We start from the raw sequence: 20,499 nt of genomic DNA, 5'->3' as shown, positions 1-20,499 counted from the left end.
TGTGCCGCACTACTACACAGGGATGAAAATATACCCCTCGCAGACAGAGAATCCTGAGGTCCAGCAGAAGTCCCTGATGGCCGGTGTAGTCGGAGGTGTCTGTTTCCTTACCTTGGGAATTATCCTTAGCACCATTGTGGCCTGTTGGATGAATCGGCGAAGAGCCAAGCGAAGACGAAAACGGAGGCAGCAAGGTAAGACAGTGAAAAAGGCGTTCGACTAGCTAGAAATAAGATGCCCACAACAACAGAAGTGCACTACGTGTCCATGAAAAGACTGATAGACACCAGAGCAGGAATGTTAAGCAGATTAGAACTTGTTCCTCTTGGCCGTACATATAGGTACGTTTAAAATGTTTTAAAGCTCACCAATCTATGATTGTCATCAGTTCGAATTCCTTAAAATGGCTGACAGGCTCCATGTTAGCTAAGAAGTTATTTCCATAGGTGAATAAGCTTGACAGCCTAGTTAATAAGTGTCAAGTAGGTCATTTTCGAGAGCGTTCTACTTATACAAATACAGAGTTGGACATACCTAGGTAGCTCAAAACCTTATGCATGTTTATGGGGAAAAGTCAAAAGGATATATTCCAAGTTAAGCTGGCCAGAAATAAACCAAAAGTCTGGGTTGATAGCCTCTGTATTCACTTTAATGATTATTTTCGAGTTATGCATTCTGTGGCTTATATCCCAGACGAACCCCCAAGTTTTGTACAATCAGTAGAAGAATGAAAACATTACATTGTTCTTATTACTCCTTGGATATGTCCAACAATTTACTATAAGGGAGCAAAATTTATTTATTTTTTTAAGTTTGTGGTCAGCGTTATTTGTAGGTTTGACACGAAGGATACAAATGACTAGATTACTTTCTCGTGTCTTTCTAAACGCTTTACGGCCCAAAGGAATCTGTTGGTCTTTCAGGCAGATTACAGCACAAAGTCATAATTTGAGCTAAGTTTCAAATATTTAGTTCTTCAGATATGTAAGGTATCTTATTGTTTTCGTGACGAATAAACAACCCTTGTCTTCAGACTAAAGGCTCCACTCGAATCATTTCATTACTCCATGACCGCAGACACTGCATGAGTACGGTGCTACCAGTGATGTATTGTGTATCATTCATCTGTTCCATCTAAACATTGTGTAATTTTTCTTTTGGATTGGAGTATGCCCCACAGCCTGTCTGGGGTCCATATTTCTTTATTGTGTACGTTATGTGGCCCTTACCTTTGTGTTTACCCTGCATGTCCCCCTGTCATACTACTAAACATGTTGGAACATTCATATCAGTAGATCTGGAGCACAGAGGACCCATTTTAAGATTATTATTATATTGGACTACGGCCAAAAACCTCACTACCAAATAGTTTTGTTATTGCTTCTATGGTTTTAAAATGTCTATTATCTCTACTTTAGGCCCTATCACCTATTAGCAGTATGCTAAAAGTCATGGTCTTAGACTTCCAAACACAGCTGACCAACTGTGTGTTCTGTGATTAGCTTAGACTTTCAATGAAATTGACCCTCCGCCCTGGTACTCAAAAGTTACTGTACATTTTTTTTTTAATTTATAGTCACCCTACTTGGTGCGCTCTATTTTCCTCCTGAAGCCGGGATTACGGTTCTCATACATCCAATATGGCTGCTGTAGTGACATGGGGAGCAAAGTCGACACGCTTTAGTGGAGGCGCAGTTTAAACTCACCACTAAAAGCCATGCCACTACAGCAGTCATCTTTGATATGGCAGGAGCAAAATGCTAGTCTTGGTGGATTTGACAGCAGGAAGTAAATGGAAGGCGTTAAGTAGGGTGACTATAGATGACGATGAGTACATAGGCACTGATGTATGAAAATTAGCGCAGACTAGAAGTGGTGGTGCTATTTTCTGCCACCCGGGAGAAAAATTCAAATCTGGTGGTTGTAATGGGCAACACGTTTACTTTTTGTCTGAGCTAATTTTGGTACCATTAAGAAGCCCATTTGTAATGCTTTTTGGGGGGATTTCAGGCATGCAGTAAATTGCCAATTAGGAATGGTCCTCCCTGGATAGTAAATTACAGAGTTCAGTTCGGAGGCTTTTAAGATGCCTTGACTTGGGTTAGATCCACGTGTTGTTGGGATTAAGTTCTTTAGATAGAATTAGATACATGAAGATGATAAGTAGGTCACTAGACGTACAGGTCACATTGGCTCGAGTTCTACTCCTCATTGATCCCTGTTGTGTTCTCATAACCTTCCAGATGCACCAATGGTCTTCTCCCAACCCAAGAAAGCTTCTCCTTCACAGTAAGTGTCTTCATGCTCATACGTCACTTCCCGTTCACTCATTTCATGCTGCCTGTTTGTAGCTTCGATCATTGCTGTATTTATTTTTAGTTTTTTTGTGTTCTGTCTTTATGCTGTAACCACCAATCAACAACCGGTAGATCCTTCTCGATGGTGGTTGCAAGTCTAAATTTAACGGTGTTGTGTCCTCATAATCATGCATCTCCTTTACAGTCGCACAGACCTTATTGTTGACCTGTAGTAGGATCAAGGTGACTTTGAGGCCTTTTATGAAAAGGTTTATCTGGCTTAAAAGGTTTTCCAGACTTTGGATAAATCTCTGCAGTCAATCATTGTGACTGACAGCATGCATTAAGACCACTGACAGTATTCCCCTCAATGACCAGATTGAGAGAGTGGTGAAGTGTCGGCTAGAATCTCATCCACTTCTCACAATAGAAAATGTAACGTAATGATAAAAATCTAGATGGAAAATGACACGCACTCGATTTAGAAATTGAGGGGGAATCCTGACTGTGTGTGGAACTCCCCAATCTACACTTACAAAGAGAGACTGCCGAAGTTTAGCACAAGCCCTGAAAGCCCCTTGTAAAAATCTCAATAATTTACTAAAGAACAGTTTCAACAAAACTAAATTATCCATTAAGTGGTTGATCTGACATCCTTTTCTTACAATATGATGAGTTAATCTGCAGCAACAACGGATACTTTTTTTTTCTGAGAATTGCTATGGGTTAACTCTGCTTTTGTCATCCAGCTTAATATTAAGGGCTTCCATTTCTTTCCTATCTGAATTGGTTCTGAAATTTATCAAAAATTGCTGGCATCCTAACCAAAATATTCCACTCTGTAGCCGTCATTATGACAGATTTATACCTAGGTTTTGGTTTTTTTTAACGATCATTAGCTGTCATTAGCTGAAGTGTGCCTCTTTAGTGACATTTTCACCCTATTATTTTCTTTTTCCTTTTTACAATTATTGTTAAATTTAATTTTGATTCTTTTATGTCTTAGAAATACTAATGGTTCTAACAGCCCCGACAGTCTCGTGAGGCTCAAGCTTCAAGTGTCACCATACGAAAGCTTCCGCAAGTCTCTCCACTTGGGCGAGAAGACTGTGAATAATCTTGGTGTGAGCCATGGGAGCAGCACAAGCGGTAAATACACCATTTACGAGAGTCATGTTGGAGAGTGTGTTCCTTTGGAGAGGATAAGCCGAGGACCCGATGGACGTTTTGTGGTGGAGACTGATACTCAGCCAAACAGAGGGAGCATACGAGGCTTTCCTTATGTGACAGAGACTGATCTCTATCCAGAGTTCAATGCCAGGGACTCATCTGACCTGAGCCAATGCTCACAAGCCAAAGCTTACTTGCAGGTTTGCCAACTACCTGAGCGACCTCCAGAGTCCTGGAGCGATGAAGTAAAGTTGAGACCAAAGGCTACAGGTCAGGCTCGTAAGGAAGCAAGAGATTCTGGTTACCGTCAAGGGAGATACTTTGGTTGCAGCAGCAGCCCTTTGGATGAAGGAAAACCCTTTCGAATTCCAGACATCAGTCCTGTGACTTCTTCTGTGATCCTTCCATACAGCCAAGTTGAAGAGGCCCGATGTGGGGAATCTGCTCAGTTGGAAGGTGAATTGGAAAGGACTATTTCTACACTCCGAGAATCAGAGACTGACTGTTTCTCGTCATTAAGCACAGTAATTAGGGCACCTTCTTTACTCTTGCAGAAACCCTTGGGCCTCAGTGACCAAGCAAGTCAACTGAGACATAGCTTGTCCACGCAAAGTGGGATTCTCCAATACTTAAGTTTACCTTTCTTTAAGGAGATGAGCGTGGATGGAGATTGGCCTGTAGAAGATGTGGCTCAGACTGTAACATCAGAGGAAAGCTCTTCAGAGACTGATAATAAAGACTCTCCTAATAACGTACATTTGGATGATAGGACATTAATGGACGTTGATGGCACAAGTGGGGTTCGGAAAGAAGAATCTCCGTGTGCCCCCCACCAATTGTTGTCTCTTGATTACTTGAGCTGCAAACAAGAGCAATCTGTGCCTGTTAAGTCTTTTCTAAAACCACCAGAGCCTAATTTAGGACCAGCTAAAGCAATCTTACCTGGTAGCCTCATGTGGACTCAGCCACCAGAACATGCTGAACGTTTAAAAGTAGGACAAAGAGCACATTGGGACCATGGAAATGCCCACCTGGATAGTAGATTTGGCCATCATAATCATTCTCATTTTGAATTTCCTTTAAAAGACCATCAACTCTCAGTATTCACAGACTTCCATGCTTTGGAAAAGCAAAGGCCGCCAATAGACAGATCACTTTTTTTGCATGGCTCGGAGAAGGTGATGCGAAGCAGTCTCACCAGTCAGAGCAGTGGCAGAGGGAGTGTTTCATTCCTTAGACCCCCATCTTTGGCACAGTCTGTGGGGGGCAGCTACCTCAACTCACCATTAGGTGAAACATCTAGTTGGTACAGTGGAGGAGGCTCCCAGGGCTCCAGTGCTGAGGACTATAGACACAGAAAGGATTCTTTGTTGGCCACTGTATGCAACAGGTAAGTTAAGTCCTGACAGTAGGTCACAGTCATTTTTGGTGATTGTGCAGGTGACCACTATAATCTGATCTTCCAGTTATGTTACTTAAGAGGACATTATGCTAGAGATTTAAAAAATTGCAAAACTTTGACTATGTTATTTCAATCACAAATGAGATTAAGGGGTACTTTGCACACTATGACATCGCAGGTGCGATGTCGGTGGGTTCAAATCGAAAGTGACGCACATCCGGCGTCGCTGTCGACATCGGAGTATGTGAATCCTTTTTACTACGATTAACGAGCACAAAAGCGTTGAAATCGTATTATCGGTGTAGCGTCGGTCATTTCCATAATTTCGGAAGGACCGATGTTAAGATGATGTTCCTCGTGCCTGCGGCAGCACACATCGCTACGTGTGAAGCCGCAGGAGCGAGGAACATCGCCTTACCTGCGTCCCGGCTGCAATGAGGAAGGAAGGAGGTGGGAGGGATGTTTACCTCCCGCTCATCTCCGACCCCCTGCTTCTATTGGCCGCCTGCCGTGTGACGTCGCTGTGACGCCGCATGACCCGCCCCCTTAGAAAGGAGGCGGTTCGCCGGCCAGAGCAACGTCGCAGGGCAGGTAAGTGCATGTGAAGCTGCCGTAGCGATAATTTTCGCTACGGCAGTTATCAAAAGATATCGCAGCTGCGACGGGGGGGGGGGGGACTATCGCACTCGGTATCGCTACCATCGGCTTGTGATGTCGTAGTGTGCAAAGTACCCCTAAGTTTAATTGCACAATCAGTTGCAACTATTTAAATTTTGTTTTTGCCCAATTTATCCTATACCTATGACAGCCCATACTGTATTAGCTGCTAAAAGTCTGGGAATATATACAAGCCAGCACAAATTTCTAAGTACTAGAGTATAACTGCTATAATATTGCTCCTATGTACAAGAATAGAACTACTGTAATACTGCTCCTATGTAGAAGAATATAACTACTATAATACTGCTCCATCTGTGCAAGAATATAACAACTATAATACTGCCCCTATGTACAAGAATATAACTACTATAATACTGCCCTCTATGTACAAGAATATAACTACTATAATACTGCCCCTATGTACAAGAATATAACTACTATAATACTGCCCCTATGTACAAGAATATAACTACTATAATACTGCCCCTATGTACAAGAATATAACTACTATAATACTGCCCCCTATATACAAAAATATAACTACTATAATACTGCCCCCTATGTACAAGAATATAACTACTATAATACTGCCCCTATGTACAAAAATATAACTACTATAATACTGCCCCCTATATACAAGAAGATAAGTACTATAATACTGCTTCTATATACAAGGATATAACCACTATAATACTGCCCCTGTGTACAAGAGTATAACTACTATAATACTGCTCCTATATACAAGAATATAACTACTATAATACTGCCCCTATGTACAAGAATATAACTACTATAATACTGCCCCTATGTACAAGAATATAACTACTATAATACTGCCCCTATGTACAAGAATATAACTACTATAATACTGCCCCCTATATACAAAAATATAACTACTATAATACTGCCCCCTATGTACAAGAATATAACTACTATAATACTGCCCCTATGTACAAAAATATAACTACTATAATACTGCCCCCTATATACAAGAAGATAAGTACTATAATACTGCTTCTATATACAAGGATATAACCACTATAATACTGCCCCTGTGTACAAGAGTATAACTACTATAATACTGCTCCTATATACAAGAATATAACTACTATAATACTGCCCCTATGTACAAGAATATAACTACTATAATACTGCCCCTATGTACAAGAATATAACTACTATAATACTGCCCCTATGTACAAGAATATAACTACTATAATACTGCCCCCTATATACAAAAATATAACTACTATAATACTGCCCCCTATGTACAAGAATATAACTACTATAATACTGCCCCTATGTACAAAAATATAACTACTATAATACTGCCCCCTATATACAAGAAGATAAGTACTATAATACTGCTTCTATATACAAGGATATAACCACTATAATACTGCCCCTGTGTACAAGAGTATAACTACTATAATACTGCTCCTATATACAAGAATATAACTACTATAATACTGCCTCCCATGTACAAGAATATAACTACTATAATACTGCCCCTATATACAAGAATATAACTACTATAATACTGCCTCCCATGTACAAGAATATAACTTCTATAATACTGCCCCTATGTACAAGAATATAAGTACTATAATACTGCCTCCCATGTACAAGAATATAACTACTATAATACTGCCCCTATGTACAAGAATATAACTACTATTATACTGCCTCCCATGTACAAGAATATAACTAGTATAATATTGCCCCTATGTACAAGAATATAACTACTACAATACTGCCACTATGTACGAGAATATAACTACTATAATACTGCTCCTATATACAAGAATATGTATGTAAAGCGCTGTGGAATTAATAGCGCTATATAAATGAATAAAATTATTATGATATAGCTACTATAATCCTGCCCCCTATGTACACGAATATACAGTAACTACTATAATACTGCCCCCAATATACAAGACTGTAATTACTATAATACTGCCCCTATGTACAAGAATATAACTACTATAAAGCTGCCACCTATGTACAAGAATATACCTGATATAATATTGCTCCTATGTACATAAATATAAGTACTTTAATACTGCCCCTATGTAACTATTATAATATTGTTTACCATATTTCAGAAATGTTTTTTTCTCCTTCAATTTCAGATGTACAATATATAAATTGCAAATCCCAAATTAAATAAATATCAGTATAGAATTCAAGCTGATCCTAGTAATATGATAATAAGTACTTGCGTTTTGTACAGGAGGAATACCTCTGTGGATGAGAACTATGAATGGGACTCAGAGTTTACCCTTGAAGTTGATCTTATGGATGCTCTCCAAGTCTATCGTAGCGGTAACAATGGCCAAACCATTTCTGCAGGGAAGGCAGAAAGACAAAGTGAGTTAATCATTATCTGTGTTACTATCGATATGATCTGCAGAACATGTTACAATAGCTTTGCAGCATGGCCTAGAAATTGCATTGGTTCTGGCCATGCCAATAGATTTTTCCGTTCCCTTATTTGCATTCTATGGAGTTACTAGTCCATGTGACAGTGTTAATTGTGCTGTCAAACTGAATTAAAAGAATATAAGCTTCTGAATGCAAGCAAGCTGGGGGTCCTATGGGTATTTGTAGAACATTGGTCAAATACGGAGATCACAGGCCACTGTGCTCCACACAGGACGAGAACAGAGGATATCTAATCGGAAGCCTTCGGCTCTCCCTTAGGGGTAATCAAAAGCTAAACGCTGAGAATTCCAAGAAGCTGACTATTGGGATTCCCAGGATATCCTGATCGGGGAGGGGGGAGTCCTTCTATTTCCCACAAAATATATTTTGGTGGTATCTGAGAATTTAGTCTAAAGGTCACAAATTGACATGAGTCCTGGGCCATTAGGTGGAAGTGTAAAAGTGAGTATCTGGCAGTGAGGTCAACGCGACAGAGTTTGTAACGCTATTATCTCTCTAAGACGATTTAACAGCATCAAAGTTCACATCAACTTTGATGTAGTCTATGGTGATAAAGCAGCATAGAGGAGTTCAGAAATAAGACAGATAAGCGTTACAAACTGCCCATGAGAATGACCTCACTAACATATTTAACAAGTGCCGATCAGTAAATACTTGTGTTTAACAGCCTGTTTACACAAGCAGACTGCACTTAATAATGCTCACTGAACCATTCGTTATAATAGATCATTCAGTGCGTATAGTCTCCATTTCTCTCAGCACTGTGAATCCTGTCTATGTAGAATAATGTGCTGCCAAGAACGATGATCTTTTGTGCAGCTCAAAAGACACCCAAGGAACGAAGGTTTTGCTGATTCCCAGCCTGTTTACACTGGAAGACGATAATGAAACAGTGCAGAAAGACAAGGAGCCTGTTAAAAAAATTAGCACCAGTTGGTTCTTAAACATACCTAATTTCAAAAATTATGCTCTTGCAAGGAAAAGAAAAACATGGACGTCTGTTAACAAGACCTGGGGCTTAGACAATTATCTCAAAAGGGTTTTCCGAAAAAAAACATGAGTCTGTGTGTAATTACAGTAATCGCTCCTTGGGGATATGGAGCCTCCCTTGCCAAAGCAAAGGCGGCTTAGTAACTTTCCATCCCCTCATACACTCGGTGACGAGCTTATTGTCCATTGAATTTATCTGAATTTCTATTGTTTGATCATGGCATGATGATATGAGACAAATTGTGCAAGTATGAGCATGACTCGAGAGGGATTGGATGTTACACAATAATACATTATACTCAGTTGCACTGGTCTCTCGACTGGTGGATTTTTAGCATATAAAAGGACCATATTATGTAAAAACAGATTGCCTATAAAGAAAAGCATCTTGAAGAAGTGTTGAAGGGTTCTGCCTCGTAAGAATATCTGCGTCACCTCCACTGGCTAACAAGTTGGTGATACAACCCTTCCCTGTCTAAGTACCTTACTTCTCTCTTTGGCACTTGGGAAAGGTAAAACCTTCATTGATGTGCAGCCACATCAGATCCTACTTGTGGATTTAATATACAACACCTGAAGGAGGTGTCATGCCACTAAGGTCCGTACATGGACTGTGTACAGAAAAAATAACTTTCGTTTGAAGGTTTGAAAATACTACTTGAACACAGATCTAGTAAGATGTTTGACAGACCAATGCTTCTTGTAAAACAGGGTTACATGATTCATGAAGATGATCAGGAGTGAAACGATTAATGAATTTCATAACTGAAACTTTTTTTCTTTCCTCCACTACAGATGTAAAACTTCCTTCAGAAGCGGCTCCATGCCCGGCTGGATCGGGACCGGTGGATGCGCTGGATAGTCGATACCCTCAGGCTTTAACCAGCCCAGAAGAGCGTTGTGCAGCTTTGAAGGAAGAATTTTTAGAATATCAGAGGCGTAGACAGGCAGCACAGAAAATACACACAAGAAACAAAGACTATGAAGAATGTTTTGAACAAGCGACACTGTTATGACCCCCACTGCAGTTCCCGAGACTGGAACATTTATTTGCAAGACCAGAAGGGACACTGTTATAAATTTATCAGGGGTATGTCCATCTTTCATCTGAGTTTACCATCGTGTTTACCAATACCGGCCAAATAAACATCAGGGGTTATTGTCAGTTAGTTCAGTAATATTGGATGAATAAATTTGACGTCATCTGTGATCCCTTTGCGGTCCCACATAACAAAAAATACTGGCTACAAATATGTACAAATTTTTTATAGAAAATATTTCAGATGTCTCTCAGGGGGACTTTTTCTAGTATTTTTTTTGTTTTTTGCCATTTGTTGTATTCTGAGACAGGGCTGTATGGTGTGTTTTGAATGACACCTCCATATATTGATAGGAATTTTAGAATTAACCTTGGTGCAAGATTCATGGTTGGCTTAAGGCATTATCTCTGAGGAGACAAAAGCAGCTGAAGCCTTTCATCATTTTACTGTTTGGCTCCTTGCTTAAAGGTACCGTCACACTAAACAACTTACCAGCGATCCCAACAACGATACAACCTGATAGGGATCGCTGGTAAGTTGCTAGGAGGTTGCTGGTGAGAGGTCACACAGTCAGACGCTCCAGCGATCCCACCAGCAACCTGACCTGGCAGGGATCGATGGAGCATCGCTACACGGGTTGCTGGTGAGCTCACCAGCAACCAGTGACCAGCCCCCATCCAGCAGCGACGCACTGAAGCGATGCTGCGCTTGGTAACTAAGGTAAATATCGGGTAACCAACCCGATATTTACCTTGGTTACCAGCGGACGCAGCTACACGTGCAGAGAGCAGGGAGCAGCGCACACCGCTTAGCGCTGGCTCCCTGCTCTCCTAGCTACAGTACACATCGGGTTAATTACCTGATGTGTACTGCAGCTACATGTGCAGAGAGCAGCGCACACCGCTTAGCGCTGGCTCCCTGCTCTGCTAGCCACAGTATACATGGGGTTAATTACCCGATGTGTGCTGCAGCTACATGTGCACAGAGCAGGAGCCGGCACTGACAGTGAGAGCGGCGGAGGCTGGTAACGAAGGTAAATATCGGGTAACCAAGGACAGGGCTTCTTGGCTACCCGATGTTTACCGTGGTTACCAGAGTCCGCAGAAGCCGGCTCCTGCTGCCTGCACATTTAGTTGTTGCTGTCACACAGCGATCTGTGCTTCACAGCGGGAGAGCAACAACTAAAAAATGGCCCAGGACATTCAGCAACAACCAACGACCTCACAGCAGGGGCCAGGTTGTTGCTGGATGTCACACACAGCAACATCACTAGCAACATCGCTGCTACATCACAAAAGTTGTTCGTTAGCAGCGATGTTGCTAGCGATGTTGCTTAGTGTGACGGGGCCTTAAAACAAAATCTAGCAAATTCCCCCAATAAAATCTTTTCAACTTAACACCTTCACTGCCAAAAGCCTTGGTTCCTTCATTCCAAACACTTCAAACACACTGGGAAAGATTTACTAATCCTGTCTAACATAAAAACAAACGTAAACCTAGTCTGAGTATGCACCAAATTTATCACAGTGGCTCATGCCGGATAATAAATTTGATGCACCTGAAGCCATGCCCCTCTACAGGTCAGACACACTCCCCTTGTAAAGTCATGCAACTTTACAACTTATTCAAAGTGTTTTAAGCAAATAATAAAAAGGTCTAAAACTTGATGTGATAGTTTGCACCTAAATGTGCCAATAGAGAAAAGGGTGCACAATTGATAGTTGTACAGGATGTAGCTGCAAATACTAATTTTGGTCACATTGGCCAAATTATCACTGTGCTTATGGCCAGATTTACATTTCCACTTGGTGGTATAATTTAGGATATCACAAAGGCTTTATTTTATATTTGACAATTTGGTGTTAATTGATTAGCAGATTTATATTTCAGGTAATCCAATGAAAAATGACCTACTTGCATGCAGAGAAAAATCATGTCACCCTCACTATAAGGTGGCATTCACACATCCGTGTGTCATGGTCAAGATCAGGTCAGGAAAGCTGTTGCCAGTCCATGAATTATGGTCTGTACTCAGACCATGGAACATGGATGTGTGAATAAAGCAGAAATCAAGGATGAAACTGTACTGGTGTGTGTCCTAAATGCAGGCATTTGTAAGCACTTACTTGAGTATTTGCATTTTTTTTTAGGCAGACAGGTTATTCCAAAATGCGGTTCTGTATTACAGTTCCATTAATCATTCATATGACATGATTAATGGGGTGTCATGCATACAGTATAATGTATATTGAAACATAACTGTGGCTTTTTCATACCAGACAGGTTGAATTAATGGTAAAAACAGCAGCCTATGAAATTCCAAGGTACATTTGACAACCAGGAGAAATAAGGCACAATGTGCCTCACGGCTTTACGTTGATGATTTTCTCCTTAAAATGGGGTCTGAAGAATCTATAGCACGTCGGGTTACTTCAATAACTCAAAAAGTCCCTTTGCCAGGGCCCCAGCCTGGGATTAAGAACAGGAGGCTCTTCTTAATATGCACATCAACCTTCAGGCTTATCCAGTTTCTCTAAAGAAGCAGCATTTATACGATGATGTTATCGGATGTACGTTTCAGTTCCTTCATTTTCCAAATCTGATCTACCAATCACCAAAGAAGCAAAAGAGTCACTTCTTTTTTTATTTTGTACAAAATTGTTGTGAAAAATATAAGATGGGTGAATTTTTAAAATAAAATCTGAATATTTAAGTGTTGTAGTAGGAAACATCCACCTACTATTTTGCATTCAGCACAGCTTTACATTGACAGGCTGCGAAGTGATCTATAGATAGAAAAATGAAGAAACACCTGTTTGTTTTTTATTATTTTGTATGAAACCTGGAAATCATTCCGTTACTGTAAGGTACTTGCTGCCACCGTTCTACCACTTCTCCTTTCTGTGTTCTGTTAACTTTTCCATTGTTATTTGTGAGTACTGTCGTCATTTTCTTTATTATTATGACTATGTCCTGTTATCATCTTTGTTGTGGCTTTTTACTCCACATTTTTTTTTATATAGGCCTCTTTACTCAGGGCATCTTCACCACGTCTTTTCTCTTTTAATTGCTGCCTGTTGAGCTTTGCCTTCCAGTGTAGCATTTCTCTGGGGGTTGTTCTGTGGGCTTTCTACTCATTGAGTTGTCTATCCTCTCTACATTTAACCATTGAGTATTTTCACCAGTAGCCACCAAAGCCAAATCAAATCCATTCCATTTTACTTTCTGCTCTTCAAAACGTCATGCCAAGGTCTGTTTCTTTTGAATTTTCTCCATATCAATAAATCTCTCCAAAGGACTACCTGCTTAAGAAGACCACCCCGTTGAGTGCCATCATTTAATATGCATCCAGACCACCTTCCTTCAGAGAACCAATTCTCTAAAAGACTATTCTCCATGGAAGTTTGGGTGGTCATCTTAATGAGGTCCTTTCCTATATTTTCCGTCCTTTTCTGCTCTTCTATTCATCACCCTCTTTACATGCAATCCATACTCAGACTCCTATCTTTCTTCAGCCATGCTTTCTCGTTCTTCACAAAACATCTCTTTTCTTGTCTCATATCCTTCTCTATCAGACATCCTACTTTCAAAGCCTTTAAAGTGAACCTGTCAGGTGCAATATGCAGTGAGAACCACGAGCAGTTCTGGTGCATATTGCTAATCCCTGCCTAACCGTCCCTGTATACACTAGGATAGATAAAGAGATCTTTAGAAAAAGTATTTGTAAAGATCTTTTATCATATGCTAATGAGGCCAGGAACTAGTTGCAAGGGCATGACTTCCCCTGGCTAGTTGGCCCCTTAGCATGTTAGTACACCCTTGTGGGCGTACTAACATGCTAATGAATGCACAGCATCAGAGGATGGTCGCGCTCAACTCTCTGCCATCGCATCTGAGTCCTGGATTTCGTCTCAGTGCGCATGATCCCGGACTTTCGGTCATGCGCACCATGGGTTTGAAGCCAAGACTCGTACACCCGGTCGTCATGCGCACTATGCGACTAGTCCCTAGCCTCATTAGCATACGATAAAAGATCTTTAGAAATACTTTTTCTAAAGATCCCTTTATCTATCCTACTAGATACAGGGACGGTTAGGCAGTGATTAGCAATATATACCCAGAACTGCTTGTGGTTCTGGGTGCATATTGCACCTGACAGGTTCCCTTTAAGCCCACGTCAATCCATGTCTTTACATACTCTCCTGCAGCACCTTCTTTCTTGGTGGGACCTCCTCTAGTCCTTTTCTTTTTTTGATATGTAGTCACCATCCATCTTTGGCCCCTATCATGGCCCTTACACAGGTTCTTCTCCTGATGACTGTTCTATCCTCTGAGAATTTCCTGGAGGAATTTTTCTTCCAGGTTGTCTTCTGACTTTTTGCTCTGAACATGTCTTTTGCCCAGTCTTTTTGGTTCTTTATGTTTGAATTATGTTCACGCAACATGTCCTTATATTACTCACTATTAATAAACGTAAATGATAGTAAAACAAAATAGGGTGAAGTGCTGGGACATTATAGGCAAAAATGCCGTCTTTCTACCCTATCCGGCTCTTCTTGTTGATCACACTTTGTAGTTTTTGTACTTTTGACTTTGTCCTGTATCATGGCTTCCTCTACTTCTCATATCTATGGGCTTTTATAATATTTTTTTTAACCATCTTATGACTATGACAATGTGACAAGATTTCTAGGTACAAAGTTCTATTCCAGCCAGATATGAAATTTCTCCTATCTGTTCAAATACTTGTCTGTCCATAGAGGGCAGTGTTATACCAGTTCGTGCTAGCCAAGTAAATACATACTTTTAGTTAGACTTAATGGATTTTAACAGTGACAACCAATTTTGTGCGTGACACAGAAATCTGCTCAGAGCAGTTGTCATCTCCCTTTCCCCACTCCTTGGAATCTAATACAAAATGTACTAAAAGGTAACATAGAGCACAAAGAAAAACCCCTTTCATGGTAACGTGTAAACAAAAAGGAGTAATATTAAGGATGACTGGAATTGCCCTTTTACTACCACAATTATACCACGTGTTCTGGTACTTTCCATGTATTTCTTGTATTGTTGACATTTCTTGTAAAGAGTGAAAATATCCTCTTCTCATGATTTTCTCTTATAAATCTTCACTTGTACAGTTTATGGGGAGTAACCCAAAGACCTAGAAATGAGGAAGTCTGTACTTTCAAATTTCATCCAATCTTTTTTGTTTATTTTTATAGATATATATAAAAAATAAAAAAAAATAACATTTCCAATATAAAGCTAAATGCTCAAGAAAAAAAGTGTGATTTTTTTTTTTGTTTGCTGTTTTTTTGTATTTTTTTTAAACTGAAATTGAGATTTATCTGGTACCAATGAGACTTTTCTGTTAATGTAAAAAAAACAAACAAAAAGAAAACAACAAAACATTGTATGTATAGAAAGATACAAGATATTTTTATAGGACAAATTTTGCTATTTTGAAAGACTCTTGTGGTTCTGAAAAAAAATCAATAAATAAATAAATTGAAAGAAAAAGTTTGTGTGTTTTTTCCCCCAGTATATAAAAGGTATCATCTGCACTAGAGTAAATTAATGGAAAAATCGTTCCTTCCTCAAACAGCAGCAGCTGAATGCTGGGGAATTTCAGACCCACTATGAACAGGTGATTGCCCACTTTTAAAGGGAATGTGGCTCAATCTTGCAACTTTCACACTGTTCACTGGTGATATTTTTGAGTCTTACTTCTTGTCCTTTAAGGAAGAGATTTCTTCATTTTCATCAGAGGCAGGATAACAACACTATACACAGTTTGTAAGAGAGGATCAACCAATCGCAATCAGTGATGTCACAGCTTACCTCCTCCCTTTCCCTTACCAATGGCATTTGCACATGCTCATTAGATGCTTCAATATAGCTATAGGGTCTGGTCATTGCTGCTCATGTTCATGTGCATTTCCTGAAACAGGAATTTATATCTTAAAAAAGCAGTGTGTCACAGAGTTTTGCACAAACTTTGCCGACGTTCATGGTGGCATTGGGCTCTGTTCAAATTGTAGATTCCGACACTCCGCCCAATGGTTTCTCTGGTGTTTGGGAGCAACACAGGCAGGCTTAGGCATTGACCTGCTGTGTGCTAATGCATAGGCAGGCTAGCAAGAGCTAATCTCAGCTAGTTTGCTTGCTCCTTTAATCACATGTTGTGCGGAGACCTATCATATATGCTCCCCTCCTATTTGTGCTGGTGAAATCCTTCTATCCATTCCAGCTATAGTTTATTCTATGTTGGTCTGTGAGGTGTGGTGTCCAGACTCTCTGGTGAAAGTTGTGCTTTACATGTGGCTTGGAGAAGTTGTGGAGTTTATCCCTGTTGTTTTGTACTTCCTTCCTGCTCTTGTTTTTCTTCCTGAATCTTATCGTCTCTACCTTTTGTGTATACGTGCTGTGTAACAGAGTTTTGAATTTCCCTTGTCTGTCTTTATCTGTGCTTTTCAACACACTCCTGTCCCATCCTTCCTTGGGGAAGGGTGAATTAGATCAGGACTGGTCAGGAGCAGGGCCAGGAAGGAGACTCAGGCCTCTCCACCATTAGGAGTATACCTGAGGATAGGGATAGCATAGGGCCTCCTAGTTTTTGAGAGTAAGCTTAAAAGCCCCAGTTCCCCACTATCCCTTAGTCAACATGACACAAAGATGAAAAGTGCAAAAATCACAGTATTCCTAATTTCTATTTTTAATATATATTGTACTATTGATAAAAAAAACAATGTTACCAAAAATTGAACAAAGAGAACACAAAAACTTAATTTAAACAATAGGTAAAATTTTGATGATAACTTCCCTATAAAGGGGAGACTCAACATCCCATGGATTTTCCAATGTCACATATGGACTTATATATTCAATTCATTCATTCATTCATTCATTCATTCATTCATTCACCACTATCATTTTACTTCTGACTTCAGCTGGAAAAAAAAAATAGGGGTGGGGTTTTTCCTAAAAAAGCTCTGTGTGAAATACCTAAGGGTATGTGCATACTGAGTCATTTTGCAGAGTTTTCAGAGAAGAAACTGAGCAGAACCTTCAGTTTTTTAGAAAGATTTGGAGAGTTTTCACTCAGTTTCTGCTCCAAAACCTCCCAAAAAAACCCCTTTATGTGAATATATCCTAAAAAGGTTTTCTGGAACTAAACCACTAAACATGGTAAAATGTATTTAAGGCGGCTTTACACGCTATGATTTATCTGACGATTTGTCTTCGGGGTCACGGTTTTCGTGATGCACTTCCGTCATTGTTAGCGACGTCATTGCGTGTGACACCTACGTGCGACTCCGACCGATCGCAAATAGGTTGAAAATCGTTGATCGTTGACACGTCGTTCACTTTCAAAATATTGTTCGTCGTTTGGATCGCAGCAGACATATTGCTACGTTTGACACCCTACCAACGACGAACAACATCCACACGACCGCCTTGGTCAAACAATATATCGCTGAACGATGTAGCGTTGTTTGTGAGATGTGTACGTTTGACCGCCACAAAACGACCTATGAGCGATCTTGGCAAACCGTAACAACGATCTGTGCGTGTCACATCGCTAATGAGATCACTAGTAATATAGTTGTGTGTAAAGCAGCCTTTAGATATAAGGATTGGGGTGCTAAACTGATTGTTTGCCCTCGTAAAGGAAAGCCTATTGATACCTAACAGTTGATTTCCCCTGTTTACAAGGTGTGATGACCTGCTGATGGTTACTGTTTTTATGACACGGTTATTGCTTGTTCAGATAACTGTAAACAAGCATTCTTAAGGTCCCTTTACACACAGACTTTCTAGCGATCCCACCAGCGATCTCGACCTGGCCGGGATCGCTGGAAAGTCTCTAACAGTCGCTGGTGAGCTGTTAAACAGGCAGATCTGGCCAACGATGCAGCAGCGATACAGACCTGCAGAACGACCTCGCTGGAAAGGGAACGCTAGCGCGCCTATGGGCTGGGTTGCTAACGATGTTGTAACGGTGTCAAACACACCGATACATGCTGCGCAGCGGGAAACAAAGGACCAAAGAATGGTCCTGAACGACTTTTAGCGATCAGCGACCTCACAGCGGAGGGGCCAGGTCGCTGATGCGTGTCCCGTACTGCAATGTCGCTGGAGAGGTCGCTATTACGTCACAAAACCGGTGACGTTACAGTGATATCGCTAGCGATGTTGCAGTGTGTAAAGGGGCCTTTAGAAATGCTCTTGCAAAGATTGTTTGCTTATCTAAATGTATCCTTAAGATGGCCTATGAATGTTTGACAAGTGGTGGTCCAGTGGTTGTGGCCGCTTCATTCTCATGAATACTGAAGGCCCCTCGGGCCATATTCCCACCAAAACAAATTGGGGTGGTGGTTATTAAGCAGATTATTATCAAGAATTCTAGTAATGAGCTGTAATACTAGAATGTTTTACCTTCAAATGAGGCAGAAAAAACAAGCACCACGTAGTCAGAAATCTATTGAGGAATAGAAATAGATCTCTGCCGTGTCTGGGAAGCATATGGAGGGTATATCCTAATTACAAGCAGGCTCCCACATCTCGACCAGCATAGCTGATTTATTTTTACATTTTATTGCTAGGAGTGGGAGTAACCATCCTTAACTTGATCAATTGAGGAATCCTAGTGATTGCCCATAGAGCAACAGAACTGCGCCAATCAGTGGTGGTCAAGATAAGAATGCCTCTTTGAGAACTCCGGCTCCGATTCTTCAAGCATGATAATTTGCATGCTGGTCTTCATGTACTATTCGTTGGAATAAGTAGCGCCAAACATATTAAGAGACAAGCGACTCAATGAATTTGGTGCATCTTTCATCTGTTGTTGTCCAGCTTAAAAAATGTATGAAAATCACAGACTTTTATACATCTGTATTATTTAATCCACTTTGAGTTATGACCACTGCCAGTCGAATCCCACCCACTATTCAAAAAGATGGCTGAGATGGCCAATACTAGCGTAAAAAATAAGAAACTAAAACTCACATTTCTCGCAACTATAAGTTGTATATTTAGCAAAATTTCAAGCAGAAAACTTGTATAAACTGCTTGATAATTGGGACTTAAATGTCATTTTTTGAATGTTTAGGCGGCTTTACACACTGCGATATCGGTACCGATATCGCCAGCGTGCGTACCCGCCCCCATCGGTTGTGCGACACGGGCAAATCTCTGCCCGCGTCGCACAACATCGCCCGGACCCGTCACACTACTTACCTGCCCTGCGACGTCGCTGTGACCGGCGAACCGCCTCCTTTCTAAGAGGGCGGTTCGTTCAGCGTCACAGCAGCGTCACTGAACCGCCACCCAATAGAAGCGGAGGGGCGGAGATGAGCGGGACGTAACATCCCGCCCACCTCCTTCCTTCCACATTGTGGTCGGGAGGCAGGTAAGGAGAGGTTCCTCGTTCCTGCGGTGTCACACGGAGCGATGTGTGCTGCCGCAGGAACGAGGAACAACCTCGTTACTGCTGCAGTAACGATATTTGAGAATAGACCCCCATGTCACCGATGAGCGATTTTGCACGTTTTTGTGACGATGCAAAATTGCTCATGGGTGTCACACGCAACAACATCGCTAATGTGGCCGGATGTGCGTCACAAAATCCGTGACCCCAAAGAGATCGCTGTAGCGATGTCGTAGTGTGTAAAGCCCGCTTTTGTATACGGATATTCTGAATTGAATTGCAACTCCTCTGCAAGCCCCATGTCCGACCTCCACACCATCAATCATTACGGGGCAACGAAAAAAAGACAAACAGATCGGCAATCCAAAATGGAATAAATTGGTCACTGGTCAAACAGGTCCAGAGTGGCAAAAGTACATAGTTATTGATTGGGGAGACCCCCCCCCAACACTTTAAGTTATCACTTATCCTATGATATTAACCTCTCTTATGCTCATCATTTTTATATTTTTACATTTCTTTGCGCCATTTTAAAGCAAAATTTAGCCCTAACAATTTCTATCATTAAAAAAAAAAATACTTTTGAGGGCAGACAAAAGTAAACAAGCTAAAAATGTGACTTTTTAAAAAGTTGAAAATAATGAATTGGCCGGAAACATCTGGATCACAAAAATCACGCACGATGGCAAACAAAAAATAAAAAACAAACAAAAACTAATGAAAAAGAAAGTAGGCTGCAAAATAGGTGCAACTTAAAAGAATTGGCTACAGCCCTCGCCAACCACCCCTCACAGCCCCCCCCCTAAAAAAAAACTGTTTTAAAACAGGAAAAAAAAACTACACAAAAATAGGTTCAAATAAACTAATGGGTTGGAACCAAAGGCTATTAAAAAGTTGTGAACCTTTTATTATAGGGTATAACTGTGAAAACCCTTCAATATAAGCGATATTACTGGCTCAGGAAGCCTCCAACCTTCTAAAAAGTGTATAAAAAATAGATGTAATCATATGCTACTTAGTTTGGGGTCCTCACTCCAAATGTCAAATATTATTATGACT

General features: G+C 40.6%; 1 protein-coding gene and 1 long non-coding RNA gene across 4 annotated transcripts in view; one reads left to right on the top strand and one right to left on the bottom strand.

The window, feature by feature from the left end:
* Window positions 1-13,669, top strand: part of IGSF9 (immunoglobulin superfamily member 9) — an 81,539-nt gene extending 67,870 nt beyond the window's left edge. For all 3 annotated transcript variants that reach the window (XM_075329606.1, XM_075329607.1, XM_075329605.1), the window contains exons 17-21: window positions 21-194; window positions 2,244-2,289; window positions 3,304-4,857; window positions 7,766-7,902; window positions 9,763-13,669. In XM_075329606.1, coding sequence (XP_075185721.1) covers window positions 21-194; window positions 2,244-2,289; window positions 3,304-4,857; window positions 7,766-7,902; window positions 9,763-9,983 — 2,132 coding nt within the window. In that variant the 3' untranslated portion in view covers window positions 9,984-13,669. The remainder of the gene's footprint in view (window positions 1-20; window positions 195-2,243; window positions 2,290-3,303; window positions 4,858-7,765; window positions 7,903-9,762) is intronic.
* The window catches only part of LOC142257480 (uncharacterized), a 259,149-nt gene that overhangs the window by 109,919 nt on the left and 128,731 nt on the right, over window positions 1-20,499 (bottom strand). Inside the window, exon 2 of the long non-coding RNA XR_012727634.1 lies at window positions 7,775-7,878. This is a non-coding gene — a long non-coding RNA (uncharacterized LOC142257480). The remainder of the gene's footprint in view (window positions 1-7,774; window positions 7,879-20,499) is intronic.

The sequence above is a fragment of the Anomaloglossus baeobatrachus genome, chromosome 12, assembly GCF_048569485.1.
Source record: "Anomaloglossus baeobatrachus isolate aAnoBae1 chromosome 12, aAnoBae1.hap1, whole genome shotgun sequence".
Lineage (NCBI taxonomy): Eukaryota > Metazoa > Chordata > Amphibia > Anura > Aromobatidae > Anomaloglossus > Anomaloglossus baeobatrachus.
Note: the sequence above shows the minus strand (reverse complement) of the source record. Positions and strands in the feature narration are given on the sequence as shown.